This window comes from Gorilla gorilla, chromosome 15 (assembly GCF_029281585.2).
Source record: "Gorilla gorilla gorilla isolate KB3781 chromosome 15, NHGRI_mGorGor1-v2.1_pri, whole genome shotgun sequence".
In the NCBI taxonomy this organism is placed as follows: Eukaryota; Metazoa; Chordata; class Mammalia; order Primates; family Hominidae; genus Gorilla; species Gorilla gorilla.
In genome coordinates this window covers 80,320,398-80,337,092 of record NC_073239.2, presented here as the reverse complement: position 1 = coordinate 80,337,092, position 16,695 = coordinate 80,320,398, and the positions used below count along the sequence as shown (strand labels likewise).

Sequence of the window (16,695 nt, the reverse complement as noted above, 5' to 3'; positions counted from 1 at the left end):
TGTTTACTCCTTTCCAAGGTGATCCCTTTGGTCCGGTGGCTTTAAGTATTATCTATATGCTGCTGAGTCTTATATGTCTCTGGTTCTGACCTGTCCAGCTCAGAGGTCCAACTTCATATTTCTAATTGCCTCCTAGATACTGCTCCCTTAATATGTCTCTAACTAGATCCCTGGATCTCTCCGCTAAAATAAGCAAGTAAAGAAATAAACTTTTCCCTTTTCCAGTAATCTCCATCTTCGGTTAATGGCCTCAGATCTATGTCTTGTCCTTAATTCTTTCTTTCACATATATCCAAGCCAGCAGCAAAGCACTACCTTTTTGAATCAATCTATTTCTGTCTTCCCTACCATCCTTGCCAAGCCAGCGTCATCCCTTGTCACATTCATAGCCTTCTAACTTGTCCTCTTCCTGCCTATTCTATACATAGCTGTTGGAGTGATTTTTTTTTTTTAAGCAAAAATCAGATCATGCCACTTCTCTGTTTTAAGATCCACTAATGGCCTCTCATTGCACTAAAATAAAATTGAATCTCCTTCCTGTAGCTTACCCATCTGAGCTCAGTTTCCATAGCTAGGAAGTGGGGATAATTGTGGCTTTAACTAGAATATAATAAGTTCCATGAGGGCATGGATTTTTATCTGCTTTATTCACTACTGTTTTCCTAGTGCCTAGAACAGTGTGTACATGTAATAGGCACTTAATAAGTATTTACTGGATGAATAAACACATTCAGATTATATGGATACCCCAAAGCCTTTCTTCTTTCCTCTTTCAGAGCAGTATATTATGTAGCTCAGTATTTTCTGCATTACATAGGAAGGCCAGCAAAGGCTTCTGATGCAATATCTCCTTTCTTTTTCCCTTCTCACTTTTTACGCATGTTCTCCTGTCCCTCCCTGTCTTATTCTTCAGATCTGAGGATATGTTTGGGTCATTAGGAGAAAGATGAGTGGGTGAGTGGCGCAAGAAACAGAAACCGGAAAGGAATCCTGAGACTAGTACCAACAACATTTAAAACATAAACATTTTACTATAGAAATCTTGTAATAGGCCAGGTGTGGTGTCTCACGCCTGTAATCCCTGCACTTTGGGAGGCTGAAGTGGGCGGGTCACTTGAGGTCAGGAGTTCGAGACTAGCCTCACCAACATAGTGAAACCTCGTTTCTACTTAAAAATACAAAAATTAGCCGGGTGTGGTGGCATGCGCCTGTAATCCCAGCTGCTTGGGAGGCTGAGGCAGGAGAGTCACTTGAACCTGGGAGGCAGGAGGTTGCGGTGAGCCAAGATTGCGTCACTGCACTCCAGCGTGGGTGACAGAGCGAGACTCCGTCTCAAAAAAACAAAAGGAAATATTGTAACATATACAGAAGTAATAGATAGTATAATGAATCCTTATCTCTTCATCACCCAGTTTCAACAGTTATCAACTCATGGCCATGTTTTGAACAACCATTGTTTAATTTGGATCTTGCCTATAGTTAAGGAATGCCTAGTTTATAGAGGTTTATATCACAGGTAGAATTTTACGCTGGGTATCATTACTATTTTGTAAACCAACTTGTTGAGGACAGATAAGGAATATTTTTAAGGTTATTAGAAAAGCCTGAAATTTCACTGTTATTTCAACCATAAGTTTGCAAATAGTGAATAAGCCTGATAAGGGAAGCACATGAAGCCCATTAGCAGTTTTTTTTTTTTTTTTTAATAGACGGAGTCTCGCTCTTTCACCCAGGCTGGATGGAGTGCAGTGGCGCGATCTCGGCTCACTGCAGGCTCCGCCCCCCGGGGTTCACGCCATTCTCCTGCCTCAGCCTCCCGCGTACCTGGGACTACAGGCGCCTGCCACCTCGCCCGGCTAATTTTTTGTATTTTTAGTAGAGACGGGGTTTCACCGTGTTAGCCAGGATGGTCTCGATCTCCTGACCTCGTGATCCCCCCGCCTTGGCCTCCCAAAGTGCTGGGATTACAGGCGTGAGCCACCGCGCCCGGCCAGCAGTTATTTATTTCTTATGTCAGTTGGTTAATCAGAAACATGCTTGACTGGTAAGTAACCAAGAGCAGGCTTTGATGGGAGGTATGAAATCATGGGGACCTAGGGTGGGAAGGGTTAAATAAGGACGATTAATAGTGTTCAAGAGAGTAGGATGGTGCTGCTTTGCTACTTTCCAGCTTGCCTGGAGGTGGTCCCCACCTCAGAGCCTATAGAAGGAGGTCCTTATTCTAGTTTGGTGATGTTCCTTGTGCATTGTTATCTGGGTTCCCCTCAGCTTGGCTCCAAGGACCTTGTGTAAAACTGTGCAGAAGGTGCTTCCTGTTAACTCTGCTGCTTGTTTATTTTTAGGTATCTTGCAATATATTCAGAACTCTCCCTCCTAGTGACAGCAATGAATTTGATCCAGAAGAAGATGAACCTACCCTTGAGGCATCGTGGCCACACTTACAGGTACTTTGAAATACCATTTGTTATAAAAGAAAACTCCATTAACTCATTAGCTGATTAGCATGGGAATTCCTTGAAGGCCTTTATTCACCAAGAAATCAAATTAGAGTACACTAATGGAAAGTTAGAGAATGTTTTTTATGTTTCTTACTCTTGGTAATTAGAATGCCAAAAGAATAAAATAGTGTCAGTGTGATGCTTTAGTGTCCCCCCACCCGACGTTGCAGGTACAGCCAGCAGTTCTTATTTCTCTATTAGAGCTTCTTTATGATCCTGCCCTCTAGAGCCTCCAACAAAGCCAGAATTATTTTCACATTAGCATTAGTTGGATGTGATTAGCTCACAGAGTATATATCTCATTTTTAGCAGTATGTACCCTGGGAACTTTGTATGTCTGTCATCACGTTAACTACAAATGTGTTTCTTTAGTTAGAAGGACAAAACCAAACTGTAATAGCTATTTCGTTCACAGTACTGTAAGGAAGAGTAACAGCTGAGAGAAAGCTTGGGTAAAGGCCAATTCTGTTCTCTTGCACTGAGAAGGCCATGTTTTCCAATCACACTCATGTGCCAGGACGGATCAGGGGCATCACTGCATCTCTGTTTCCAGCATAAGAGCCATCTGTATTGTATTAACTTGTATAATACATACTGGTAATTTTCCAGCTCGTTCCTTCCTTGTGCTGCCTTCTCTGAAGGCCAAAATTTCTCGAAAGAATAGAGCAAGGAAATTTGTACATGTTGAACCCCAAAGTCACCCTTCCATTGAGTCGGAATATCCTCAGGTTGCTCGACAAATAGCAAGGGGGAAGGGGTGGAAGAAAATGAATAATACCTTGTACATCTTCACCCCTAGGCAGAAGCTGCTGCATTTTCGTAGAAATGTATTCATGGTTCAGGTTGACTTTTTGAAGAGCAAACAAACTGTGCAGCGGAGAGAGAAAGCCTAGAGATATTCTAAGAGTTTTTTCCCCCTACTTCAGAATTTCTGACACAGATTTGCAAGTCTGTCTGTCCTGCGTTGACAACTCAAAGTTTCTGCAAGTACACACGTGTGCTATTTCCCTTTGTTATGTAGAGAGCTTTTGGGGGCTCTGTTTTCTTAGCTCTTACTCAGGCGTGTTATGCATATGTATTCCTGCCTCCAATGCTAAGACTGGGTAAATTAGTTAAAACACGGTAATTGATTTACTATCTTAGATGTTTGATTTTTTTTTTTAAGGTCCCAGACATATTGTCTGCAATCTAAGAAACTTGTAAAACTATTTGTGCTTTTCATAGGTATATCCCAGATTGTGACACAATCCAAAAAAGAATTACTTTTTTGAATGGGTGAATTGTCATGTCTTACTCTTAATGTTTGGTGACAGTTCATTGAATTACAGTTTAGTCTGGAAGAAACTTGACAACAACAAAAAGACGATCTCCTCAGTAGTCTCACATCTTAATGGTGGAAAAGACAAGGAAAAAGATGTCTTCAAAGCCTCAGCATATTGTCTTCTCTGTATTCCAAAGAAGACGTTGGGACCACTCTTGCCATTTGCAAGAGCTTTTTGAATATTCTACGTCATGATAACCATGGACATAAATTTCCCCTAAAGTACAATAAAGTTTTACTCATTATTACAGTTAATCCTTCCCGTACTTAATGAGTCTGTAAAATACAGGACCAAATTAATTTCTGAAACTCTTTAATTCTGCCACAAAAAACCACTCTAGCTTACACTGTCATTACTGCAGGAATATTAACCATTAGTTCATCTGAAATCCTAAAACCAAAGAAACAGTGAAGAATGGTAATGAGACCTGTGCCCTTTTGGATATAAAGGCAGAAACGGTATTATAATATGGGCTGGTTTCATGTGTGTTGACATCCTGTTCAAGGTTGTTATCCTTTGGTCCTTTCTTTTGCTCAAGGGGAAATATGACCTACTAATGCTGGATCAGGTGAAGGAACCTTTTAAAATTCGTAAATCAACCTTCATTCATAGTAAAGTTTAGGTCACTAGGCACACTGTTGCCTTCACCATCTGTTGCTTTTGGACCAAGGCTCCTGACTTGGTCTCAAGAATCCTGTGTTTCCCTTGTATATTCCTATAGCACAAATTAGTCACCTTTCCATTTTCAGTGTTAGGTGGTTTTAGCACTAATGAGGGCACTCACTGAATGTATAAGAAGTGTCTTTTTCTTTTCATGATAGGTCATTCATGTCATAGTCACCTATCATGAAGTTTAACATTTTACTTTTTAGTTGATCCAACTGTCTATTTTTCTGACCAAAACACAGCGTAGTTTTAGACCTTTTCACTTTTTATTAACTTCATAATTAGCAGTACGCTTCCTTTTCTGGAACACATTTTGCAAGGAAGAAAGTATAAATACCTGACGGGAGGAGATCAAAACAACAAAATGACATTGAGATGTGGTTGTTGAGTGGTTGGCTGTGCTCATTGCCCAACTAATTGACTGCCCCTGCATACCTTTTTGATATAAATTTGTGGCGTACACAAAATTACCGATTGGCCGGACGTAGTGGCCCATGCCTGTAATCCTAACACTTTGGAAGGCCAAGGCAGGTGGATCACTTGAAGCCAGGAGTTTGAGAGCAGCCTGGCTAACATAGTGAAACCTCGCCTCTATGAAAAATACAAAAATTAGACAGGCGTGGCAGCACACGCCTGTAATCCCAGCTGCTTGGGAGGCTGAGGCACGAGAATTGCTTGAACCTGGGAGGCGGAGGCTGCAGTGAGCCAAGATTGCGCCACTGCACTCCTGCCTGGGCAATAGAGAGAGACCATCTCACCAAAAAAAAAAAAAAAAAAAAAGTAAAAAAATTACTGATTATAACAAATTGTGGATCTTTTGGGATCTTTAAAAATAGACAAAAGAATAATTTTTAGTTCAAATATGTGAAAGGGGTCTACTCTGTATGTTATTCAACCTTTTCAATTATCCAAAATAGTATCTTGTTTATGTATTTTCTGAAATTAGGTGTGTCTTCAGTAGAATATAATTTTATAGGACTTTCATTTACAATTAAGAATTTGTTTTTAGTGCTTTCCGTTTGAGACTGACAAACAGGAATGCTAGTCTTCTTACTAAAGTTCCTTGGAGAATTCATTTATGTAACCTTGAAAAGTAATTTGTCCTCCCCAGCCCCCAGTCTTTCTCTTTAGAAACTTAAGGGAGATTTTTGATTTTGACGTAGAATCTTTCTCTTAAGTGCAGAGAACACTTATGCTTATTAATAAATATGTCTGAAGTGTTTCCACCAAACATTTTTAGACCATAACTGCTTTCAAGTGACCAGAGATGAGAGAGCACTTTGCCAGTCTTGCTGGAAAGCCTTGCCAGTCCACAGGCCAGCTTAGAAGATGAGAATCTCCCCTCTTTGTGGCAACCGAAAGAGGGCTAAAACCCACTTGATGGGGTCATTTGAATAAGGCTGACATTCTGTGTGTAAAACTGAGAGTTGACAGATGAGTGTATTAGAAAAGGAACAATTCTCTGAGGTCTTAGGACTTGGGCATTATTTTGACTAGCAAAATAACATGTGAAACTTGGCAACGTCCGGATCATTAGGAAAGAAATTTTTCTGAATTCAGAGAATTCCAAGGAGAAAAACATAGTTTTATAAGGAAGTAAAATGCTAACGTGAATCCCTAATTTAAGTCTTAAATTAGAGTCTGATATGACAAGAAACATTTAAATCAGTGGTATCTGTGGACCCTTAGAGGGGCTCTGAGACCTGATTTTCCATGTCCTGCAAGGTCAAAACTACATTTATAACAGTGCTGTATATATGATTTGTCCTTTCACTGTGTTGACGTTTGTACTATTCATTGCAAAAGTGGCGGTGGTTAAAATTGCTGCTACCTTAACGAGAATCAAGGCACTTGTGCCAAACTGGTCGAGTATTCTTCACTGCCACGTACTTGTAATTAAAAATGTAAAAAAGCCGATTTCACTTGAGAACATCTTTGAAGAAACAGTGAAAATTAATAATTTTATTAAATTTTGACCCTCAAGCACACATTTGAAAATATTCTACATGACACAATGGGAAGTATGCATAGTAACATCCACTGCATACTGAAATATAATGGTTATCTTATGGAAAAGCATTGGTGTAATAGTTTTTGAGCTGTAACCCAAACTAGCCTTTTTTTTTTTCCTCCTCATGAAACATCATTTTTACTTGAAGGAATGACTAACAAACTATGATTATTCAGACTTGGGTATTTGGCGGATATTTTCTCTGAAACAAACAAGAAAACCATTTGACAATATTTGTTACCACTGACAAAATTAGAGCATTAACGCAGAATTTAGAATTAGAATTTTAGAAAACTTGTGTCTGTCTTGCATCTGTCACCTTGAGCTTGCAGCTTCCCAAAGCTTAAAGACTTTTTAAAAATAAAATTGAGATAATAAAGAATGTGATTTTTTAGATACTGTATAATAAAACATGTCAACATTTAAAAGAGCTGCGTAACTCAATGAACCAATATTTTCCAGTTGGCAAATGATGTTAGGAAACCATGCATGGATAAAGATCCATTCAAAGTGCAAGACAGATGATTGGATTTTAGTGTAACAAAGTATGAAAAGTTCATTGATATCATTTCAGATTCTGTGTTGCAACTAATCTTTAAGAAATGACAATTTGTTGAATTTAGTGTAGCATCAAAGAAGAATATCTACAATTATGTGGGAGAAAAAGAAACTAGTAAAATACTCTCCCTATTTTGATGGAGATCTCCCTGGATCTCCGTCAGCCTTGATTTTCTTTGTATACTTAAACCAAAATGACACATCACACCAGATTGGATATAGAAGCAGATGAAAATCTGTCTTACATTAAGCCACATATTAAAGAGATTTATAAAACTATAAAACAATGGCTTTCTTCTCAATTATTTTGGAAAGTAAAGTTTTTTTTTTTCTTTTTTTTTCAGGAACATAATTATGTTAACATATAATGCACCTTGTTTTTAAATGAAACAGTGAAATTTTAAAGTTTTTTTCACTTTTTATTTCTGATTAGATATTATATGTATCATATATATCTCATATAAACAAAAGCTTTGGGGTCCTTGTTAATTTTTAAGTGTAAAGGAGTGAGACCAAAAAGTTAGCAAATGTTATTTTAGGAATAGTGATGAAGATACATGTTAGTCATTGTGCAGAGGGCTTTATGTGTGTATTTTCACATTTAATCTTAGAGACTATCCATCTCCATTATAAAATCGAAGAGACAAAGTTTCAGAGAAATTAACTTGCTCAGGGTTACACAGTTAGTAGGAAAAGAGTTAGGCATTCAATCCAGTATTCATGACTTAAAAAGTTCTAGATTATATATATATTTTTTAAAGAAACAGAGTCTTGTTCTCTTGTCCAGGCTTGACTCAAACTCCTGGGCTGAAGCAGTCCTCCCTCCTCAGCCTTCTGAGTAGCTGAGACTGCAGGCGCAGGCAGTTGTACCAGTTAAAGGTTCTGGTTTTGATATACTGTTGCATACCTCATCAGGATCTGATGTAGCCTTTGACATAGGCTTATTATGCAAAGAGAATACACAGTGATTCCCCACTGTTTATCAGAACCATTATTTGAGGCTGACTTTTTGCAGATGGGTATATTGTGCCACACCATCTTATGATCCGATGAGTAGAAATTGCCATAAACTTTCTGAAAAGAAATTTGTCAGTGAGTATCAAAAATTCTGAATGTTTGGATATCTTGTGATCTAGCAATTCCACATTTAGAAATATTTCCTCATGACATAATTGAACAAGTACATACTGACGTATGTTATGTGATGCACGTTGTCGCAGAATGATGGAGAAATAATTCAGAAACTACTTAAATGTCTAAGCCTGGGAGGTTAGTTAAATTAATTATGAATAATGGAATTATTCATTATAAATTATAATGGACTACTTACAGCTACGAAGAATGATAGTTGAGATATTATTGATGTAATTTGTTCATAATACATTGTTTAAATGGTAAAAGTAGTTTGTAAAACTGTAAAAATATATTTATATGGTACGTTAAATGAAGTATATACATAATATATTGTTTAAATGGTACAAGTAGTTTGCAAAACTGGAAGAATATATTTATAGTACATTAGTATGTTGTAGAAGGAAATATATAATGAAATGTTAACAGTGGTTGTGTCTGAATGGCAAGATTATGGGAAATTTTTCTTTGGTTTGTTTAGTTGTATTTTCTAATTTAAAATTTTAAAAGTTTGAAAGCATAACAGCAACTGTGAGCCACAAGAAAGGCTGGCCTGGTTTGTTGATTGACATTAAAATCAATTTTCTAAGCCCTGTCACTTTTAGTGTTACAGGCTTTTGGTGGTTTTTAGTACTGTTCTCAGTGAATCATAATTTGAAATTAATTATAATCTGTTTGTTGCAGCTTGTATATGAATTTTTCATACGATTTTTGGAAAGCCAAGAATTCCAACCCAGCATTGCCAAAAAATATATAGATCAGAAATTTGTATTACAGGTAAGCAAATTATTGTGGTTGTGTGTATTTGTCATCCAGTTAACACTTTATCTCATTTTCTCTTCATGTTTGTTAAAAAAGTTTTGCAATGACAGTTATATCACCCACAAAAAATATGTATGTAAACATAAGTTAATTTCCATTACTGCCTATTTAAAAGTAATAGGTACATTTAAGTTTATTTATGGTAGAAATCAATTACATTTTAAATAGCCAGGAATGCTAATGCCTAAATCCCTACAGTTTTCTCTTAAAATTTAATTATAAAGGAATTTCATTTATATAACCTTGGTTTGTGGGAATTGTTATATAGCTTAAAGACTTACATTTGCATAAGGATTGTTAAAGAAGTGTGGTGTAGATCTGTTAAAACTGAGTAGGCAAGCTCAGACTTCAAAGCATAAGTAACCTGTAATAAATAATCAAAGTCAGGGTACTGATGAGATTTCACTGCTAGAAAATAGCATAGCTTAACATTCTAAAATTTCCCTAAAGGGATTAACTCTCATCTCTCCATTTGGAACATCTCCGGGAACACTTTTTTCCTGACTCCTCATTGTGCATGTTATAACGATGGATCTTCCTTTTTACCTGGAACTTGAGTGCTTTCATGGCACTGAAGTTTTAGGTAACACTTCTTTGCTCCTGTTGTTGATATATTCATCTCTAAAAATGGGTGCTTGAGCCAAACTGGTGTAGCTCTCTTCTGAGTGACATATGGGGCATCTAATGTAGGAAAGAATAAATGTTTATCTCCTAGTAAGCTGGTAAGAAGAATTTCAAATTTAAAACATTAATTTGATCTAGCCTGGGCAACAGAGCAAGACCCTGTCTCTAAAAATAAAATAAAAAGTAAAACATTAATTTGGCAGGAAATTGGTTTTCTGTGCCTTACTGGGATGGGGCTGATAACCTTTGTGATCTCATTTCCCTCCTTAATTAAATTAATACATTTGGAATTTAGGATATATAGGTTGAACCATAGCCAATTTTTTTGACTGTTTTTAACACTCAAAACAGCAGTTTCATAGGGTTCGATCCAACAGGGTCAGGCAAGCTTCCAGAGAGCTGAGGGGCATGGAGGCCTCTCCACATCCTAAGTAAGGCTAAGTGGAATTAAACGCAAAGTTTAGATGTCAGCTCAGAGCTGAAAGGAGCTTTGGTGCCTTGCCTGTGGGGCTCATTAGTACCTGTACACCCTATTCCCCTAGGTACATAGGGCTGATCCTTGAGCAATACTTCACATTTAGAGTACTTTGGTACCACACTGGTGAATCCTGGCTCACACTTTAACATGAGAGGGTTTGGAAAAGTGAGGTCTGAAATAGAGATGGAAAGGTAGGTAAATAGATGGATACGTAGATCACGGGGTAAATAGGTAAATTGGTATGGATTGTTATGCCAAGGAAGCATAATTTATTTCAAAAAAATGTAAGTGATACATAGTAGATCTACATTTTGTATTGGAAAGCCTTGCATGTATATAGTGCTGTCTAATTGTCAGAGCACCTTTCTTTGCCTGCGTTAGTTGATTTGTACAACAGTCTTGTAAAGTAGTCATGACTAAATTTTTATGCCCTCCCTCACGCTCCGCCCCATTTTATAGATGCATAAACAGAGGTCTAGAAAGATTAGCAAGTTTGCTCAAACACATTTCCTATTCTGGATTTCTGTCCATCATGCCATAATGCCTTCTTGTGATTCCCTCACTGTAACTTGGAGTGACTTCAAGGGAGAAGTAGCCCTCACATCTGAAGACTAATGAAATAATAGGGTTCTCCTATTTTTTGTGAATTAATGTGCCTAAGAGGATCAGATAGTAATTCTCTATTAGAGCCTGTATTTAGTTGACATGGAATCAGTAAATCCTATGGTCTTACTATGAAGCCAGTGCTTTTCTTACACAAAAACATCCAGGGCTCAGCGCAGTGTGCTGTCCATGGTAGACAGTACTGAAGATAATGAAACTTACAATACGGAAACATCAGAGAAACCCAGATTTGGAAAGGACATTTTGGGTTATGTATTCTAGTTCTTTAGCAAATTAGTCTCCTTTGAGACCCTTTTTCGTGAAGAAAAGCCATATACACAGGTAGCTTGTTCCATTTTTGTTAGAAAGTTCTTTTTTTATGTTGAACCTCTCTATGCCTTGTACCCTTTGTCCTTATTCTCCCCAGAATAATTTCTTAGTATATCTGTAGCCCAGACATAACCTTTCAGGTCTTAGAACACAGCTTTTGTGTTCACCCTTTGACTCTTTTTCTCTATAACAGTGGTTGCAATTCAAATGCTCATAGCCTCATACATAGTAAGTCTGAAAGCCAGGGGTCAGACAATAGGATGTAGACTGGTTCCTATTAAATGGGGCTTTGGCTACCCCTCTTTATCCCCAGACTTTTCTCCTTGCCAATCCCCAAGATAAATAGAAATCCAGATTCTTCTGTGAAGGTTTATGGTGTTACTAAAATCTTGTACAGAATGAACTAGCCCATTTGCCTTCTGGATCTAGCCTACCGGCTGTCAGTATGCATTTTCTCCTCCAGACCGAGTTCTTCGTTCTGTCAACCTTCTCTCATTTGTTAGTTTTGAAGCCTTCAGTATCCTGGTTGTGTCCATTTGTCCTCTAATATGACATCTCTATCTGAACAGAATGCCCTGAGCCTGGTCAGCCCAGTGCGGCTTAGAGTTGGCTTTTTCATTCCCTTGTCGTGACTTTAGGTTTCTTAAAGGAAAAGTCTCATGAGCATTTCTTGCTGTAGCATGACATTGCCAACTTATGTTAAGCTTCTGGTTATAGCTGGCTTCTAATTGAGCTTTCTGCATATTGCTGCATGTTTCTCTTCTTTTCCCTTTTTTAAACAAACAGGGTCTTGCTATGTTGCCCAGGTTGGGCTCAAGTGATCCATCTCAGTCTTCCAAGTAGCTGAAACTACAGGTGTGCACCACCATGCCTGGCTTATTGTTGGTTGTTATACAGTTTGCTTTTTTATCTAAGTGTAGTACTTGGCATATGTTCCTGTGGAATCATTTATCCCTTATTCATATCTACCTTACTCACTGTGTCTTCCATCTTTATGACATCTGTAACCTAAATATGCTATCGGCCTCATCTAAGTCATTGATTAAAATTGTTTAGGATAAAACACTACCTATTGGGTACAGTGCACGCTATTGTATATGGGTACACTAAAAGCCCAGACTTCACTGCCATACATCTAGTAGTCCATTTTGTGTTGCTGTAAAGGAATTCTTGTGGCTGGGTGATTTATGAAGAAAAGAGGTGTATTTGGTTCATTGTTCTTCAGACTGTACAGGAAGCATGGCACTAGCATCTGCTTCTGGTGAGGGCCTCAGGAAGCTTATAATCATGGTGGAAAGCAAAGGGGGAGCATGTGTGTCACGTGGTGAGAGAGGAGCAAGACAGAGGGGGCAGAGGTGTCAGGCTTTTTTTTTTTTTTTTAACAACTAGATCTCACGGTAGCTAATAGAGTGAGAACTCACTCATTACTTCAAGGACAGCACCAAGCCATTCATGAGGGACCCACCTCCATACCTCCATGATCCAGATACCTCTCACTAGGCCCCACCTCCAACACTGGGGATCACATTTCAACACGAGATTTGGAGGGAACAAAAACCAAACTATATCAACGCAATATATCCATGTAACACAACTGCACTTGTACTCCCAAAACTATAAAAATAAAAATAATTAAAAAAAAAAGAAAAAGTTGTTAAACTAGCCAGGGTTGAGATAGGAGCCTTTAGAAATTCCCTATATTACACAGCTTTATCATTAATCAGTAATCTTTGAGTTTTATCCTTGATCCAGAAATTTACTAGTGTATTATCATCCTTCCTGCATTTCTTACTTTTGGTTGTATGGAGAACATAGAGACTATTAGATGCTATGGTAAAAGCCAGGACTCTGTGTTTATAGCATTACTCTCATCTATAGGCCTTGTAACTTTATCATAAAAAGGAATGCCATTTATCTGCCATGTGGTATTAGTGAACGTCTAGAGCTAGTGCTGTTTACTGATGATCCTGCCCTAAGTGCTTGCAAACCATGGGTTTGTTCATCTGTCCTAAAATTTTGCCAGAGACAAGAAATAAAGTGTCAGTGGTGAAGTTCATTTATATACTTTATGTTTTCAGCCCCTTCCTCATTTTTCCAATTGTTGCCTTCTTTACTTTCCATCTGCTGGATCTGTTATAAATTTGACCTTCACACCAGGGCTCACCCCAGTTCCTGAATGAACTGTGAAAGTGGCAAGCAGGGGTATTGGCAGAATCAGCACCACCATTGAGAGCTTGAATGAAATCATCTGACTAATCAGTGCATTAACTGCCATGTTGGGAATAAGCCCTGGGCACCTGTTAGTTCCCATTTTCCAGAATACCCTGCTCATTCATGTTGGTAATCTGTAAGTCGACCTCCTGTCCTTTTCCTTACCCTTTAGTCTGCTGATGACTAACCTTCGCTCCTGGTGCCTTCTAAGAGGGGGCCTTAATTTCTTAACTGGTTCTCCTGAGATCCGTTCCTGGCCAGTTTGGTTCTGCTGGGGAGTGGGTGGGCCTTTGGGGCTTGAGGGATTGATGCTGATATTTTACCCCATTATCCCCTGTCTTACTCATTCCTCCTCCTCTTTCCCACCGTGACTTAACTGTCTTTGAATTGACAGGTCCTTCTAACCTCTGCACTTGGTAGTCAGGTCTTTTTCACACCCCTGCTTGTCCTTGCATTTTTCTGAACTCCATCGTCTCCCATGGTGCCACTTGTTCCTAGTGTGTTTCTCTTAAGACATGGAAACCTACATCCTTTTCCTTTTGACAAATCGGGATGACGTTTACCCTGTTTCTTTTCTTTGGGCAGATTTCTATTTTCTGTGGGTTTTCAGTGGTCTCAAAAAAGAATCTTGGTAATCTCAGCTTAAAATTTCTTTCTTCAGTTAGACAGAATTTATTGTATCCATGAGATTTCAACTTATTTTCTGTAGCAGCTGAATATGTTCTTTGCAGTCAGTCTTCTGACTCTCATTCCTTTGTCAGTGAATACAAAAGCAAAATAGGAATTGAGCTATTTTACTATGACGTAGTGGAAAGTTAGGAAGCTTTGGGTTTGAATCTTGACTTCCCTATCTATTGTAAGTATATTTTAGGAGCTGAGAATGTGAGCTTTGGGGTCAGAAGAAACTGCATACAAACTCTGGTTTCTCTGCCTACTTGCAGTATGACTTTCAGCAAGTTTGTATACCTGTTGTCCAAGCCTGAATTTCCTCATTCATGACATAGGATAACAGGATAAATGAGATACTGTTAAGTAAAATAGGAGACACGTCAAAATCGACAGTTGTCAAATCTGCTTAGTTCACTTGGCAGTGTGGATACAAAGACAGGATCCCTGCCTTCAGTCTTAAACAGGTGACTGAAAACCTTGGGCAGATTATTGACCACTCAGAGCCTCAGTGTCGTTTTCTATAAAATGACATTAAGATCAACTATCACAACAAGTCACAGCAAGTAGGCTTGTTATGAGATAAAATGAGATGACTTGTAAAAATGTCTACTGGTATCACCTATGGGGCATAGTAGTTGCTCATTAAATATTAATTCATCTTTTCACAACCCCCTCATATGTTATCTGCCTGCATTGATAGAATGTATTATTTTTCTTGATTCCAATAATTTTATTTCTATTTATTTATTTTGAGACAGAGTACTGCTCTGTTGCCCAGGCTGGAGTGCAGAGGTGCAATTGCAGCTCACTGCAACCTCCACCTCCCGGGTTCAAGTGATTCTCATGCCTCAGCCACCTGAGTAGCTGGGATTACAGACGTGCACCACCAAACTCAGCTATTTTTTGTTTGTTTGATTGTTTTTTTGAGACAGAGTCTTGCTCTGTCACCCAGGCTGGAGTGCAGTGGTACAGTCTCAGCTCACTGCAACTTCCGCCTCCTGGGTTCAAGCAATTCTCCTGCCTCAGCCTCCTGAGTAGCTGGGATTACAGGCACTCGCCACTACGGCTGGCTAATTTTTTGTATTTTTAGTAGTAACGGGGTTTCTCCATGTTGGTCAGGCTGGTCTCAAACTCCCGACCTCAGGTGATCCACCTGCCTCGGCCTCCCAAAGTGCTGGAATTACAGGCATGAGCCACCAAGCCCGGCCCTAATTTTTGTATTTTTGGTAGAGACGTGGTTTCACCATGTTGGCCAGGCTGCTCTTGAACTCCTGGACTCAAGTGATCTGCCCACCTTGGCCTCCCAAAGTGCTGGCAATACAGGCGAGTCACTGTGCCTGGCTTCCAGTATTAATTTTAAAATCTTCATTTTTTGAAATAGAATTTTAAAAATATATATGAAACTTGAAGAAGGCTTGAATAAATGCAGAAATGTAGCATATTGCTAGATGGAAAGACTCACCATCAGAAAGATGTCTATATAATCTCCAAATTATTTATACATTAGTGCAGTTCTAATTAAAATTAGTTTTTTAAAAACTTGAAACGTTTAGAGTTATGAAATACATTTTTGAAAAAGATGACTAATGATATGGTACTTATTAAATAATATACTACAAAGGAAAAGGTAAGTTAATTAAAACAGTATGGCTTTGGAAAAGGAGAATGGAACATAATAGCGCCTTAGGTGGAGATGACCCTGCTGAGCGTGCCGTAAAACCCATAAGAAGATGTACCAAATAAATGAATGAATAAATATATGAATAGATGGCTATATACACATATACATTAAATTGGCATAATTGTCCTGAAGAGAAAACCGATAGTATTCTATCAACTTAAATTTAGACCCAACAATTCTGTGAGAAATAATCAGATATGTACAAAAGATATATATACAAAGGTATTGAATGCACCATTGCTAATAATTATTAGAAAATTGGAAAATAACTTCAAAGTTCCTTAGTAGGAGGTAATTGAACTGTGGACATTCATATAGTGAAATATTCATCAGTTTGTAAAAAGAATGTGATAGACCTACTCATGATCTATTTTTAGGTGAAACGTGCGTTGTTATAGAACAGTATAATTTTTGAGCCTGTATCTATTATTTTAGGGAAAAATAATGTTAGTATTTTTGTCTTAGTTGTTTTGTGCTGCTTTAACAAAATGCCTCAGACTGGGTAATTTATAAAGAACAGAAGTTTATTTCTTACAGTTCTGGAGGCTGGGAAGTCCAAGATCGAGGTGCTGGCATCTAACAAGTGTCATCTTACTGGGTGTGCCCTCACATGGTGGAAGGCAGAAGGATGAGAGAGAGTGAACCCATGTCCCAAATCCCCTTTCATAGTGGCATTAATCTATTTATGAGGGCAGAGCCCTTATGACCTCAACACCAAAAGGCCTTACCTCCCAACACTGTTTCATTGGGGATTAAATTTTTATCACATGAATTTTGGGGGACACATTCAGACTATAGCAATATGCATTAACAATTTTGAAAGGAGTTCTACCAAATTGTTGTTAATTGGCTGGAAAGGGGTGATTATGTGTGATGATCTTCACTTCCTATTTTTTAGATATCTCTATTTTTTATATTAAAAAAAGAACATATATGTTATAATCAATAAGAATAATAAAAAATTTCATCTGCAAGTACATTCTCATTTTATTGCCTTGCATTTTTCATAAACCTCAGCTGATTTTGTGCATTAGCCTTCCTAAGACTATTTTTGTATGATAGCACCATTCTTTTATGCCCAGTATTCGTTG

The 16,695-nt window shown here is 38.1% G+C and overlaps 1 protein-coding gene across 3 annotated transcripts in view; it reads left to right on the top strand.

Annotated features, from left to right (window-relative positions):
* Positions 1-16,695, top strand: part of PPP2R5E (protein phosphatase 2 regulatory subunit B'epsilon) — a 170,914-nt gene that overhangs the window by 120,328 nt on the left and 33,891 nt on the right. For all 3 annotated transcript variants that reach the window (XM_055362003.2, XM_055362002.2, XM_055362004.2), the window contains 2 exons: positions 2,343-2,444; positions 8,871-8,963. In XM_055362003.2, coding sequence (XP_055217978.1) covers positions 2,343-2,444; positions 8,871-8,963 — 195 coding nt within the window. The remainder of the gene's footprint in view (positions 1-2,342; positions 2,445-8,870; positions 8,964-16,695) is intronic.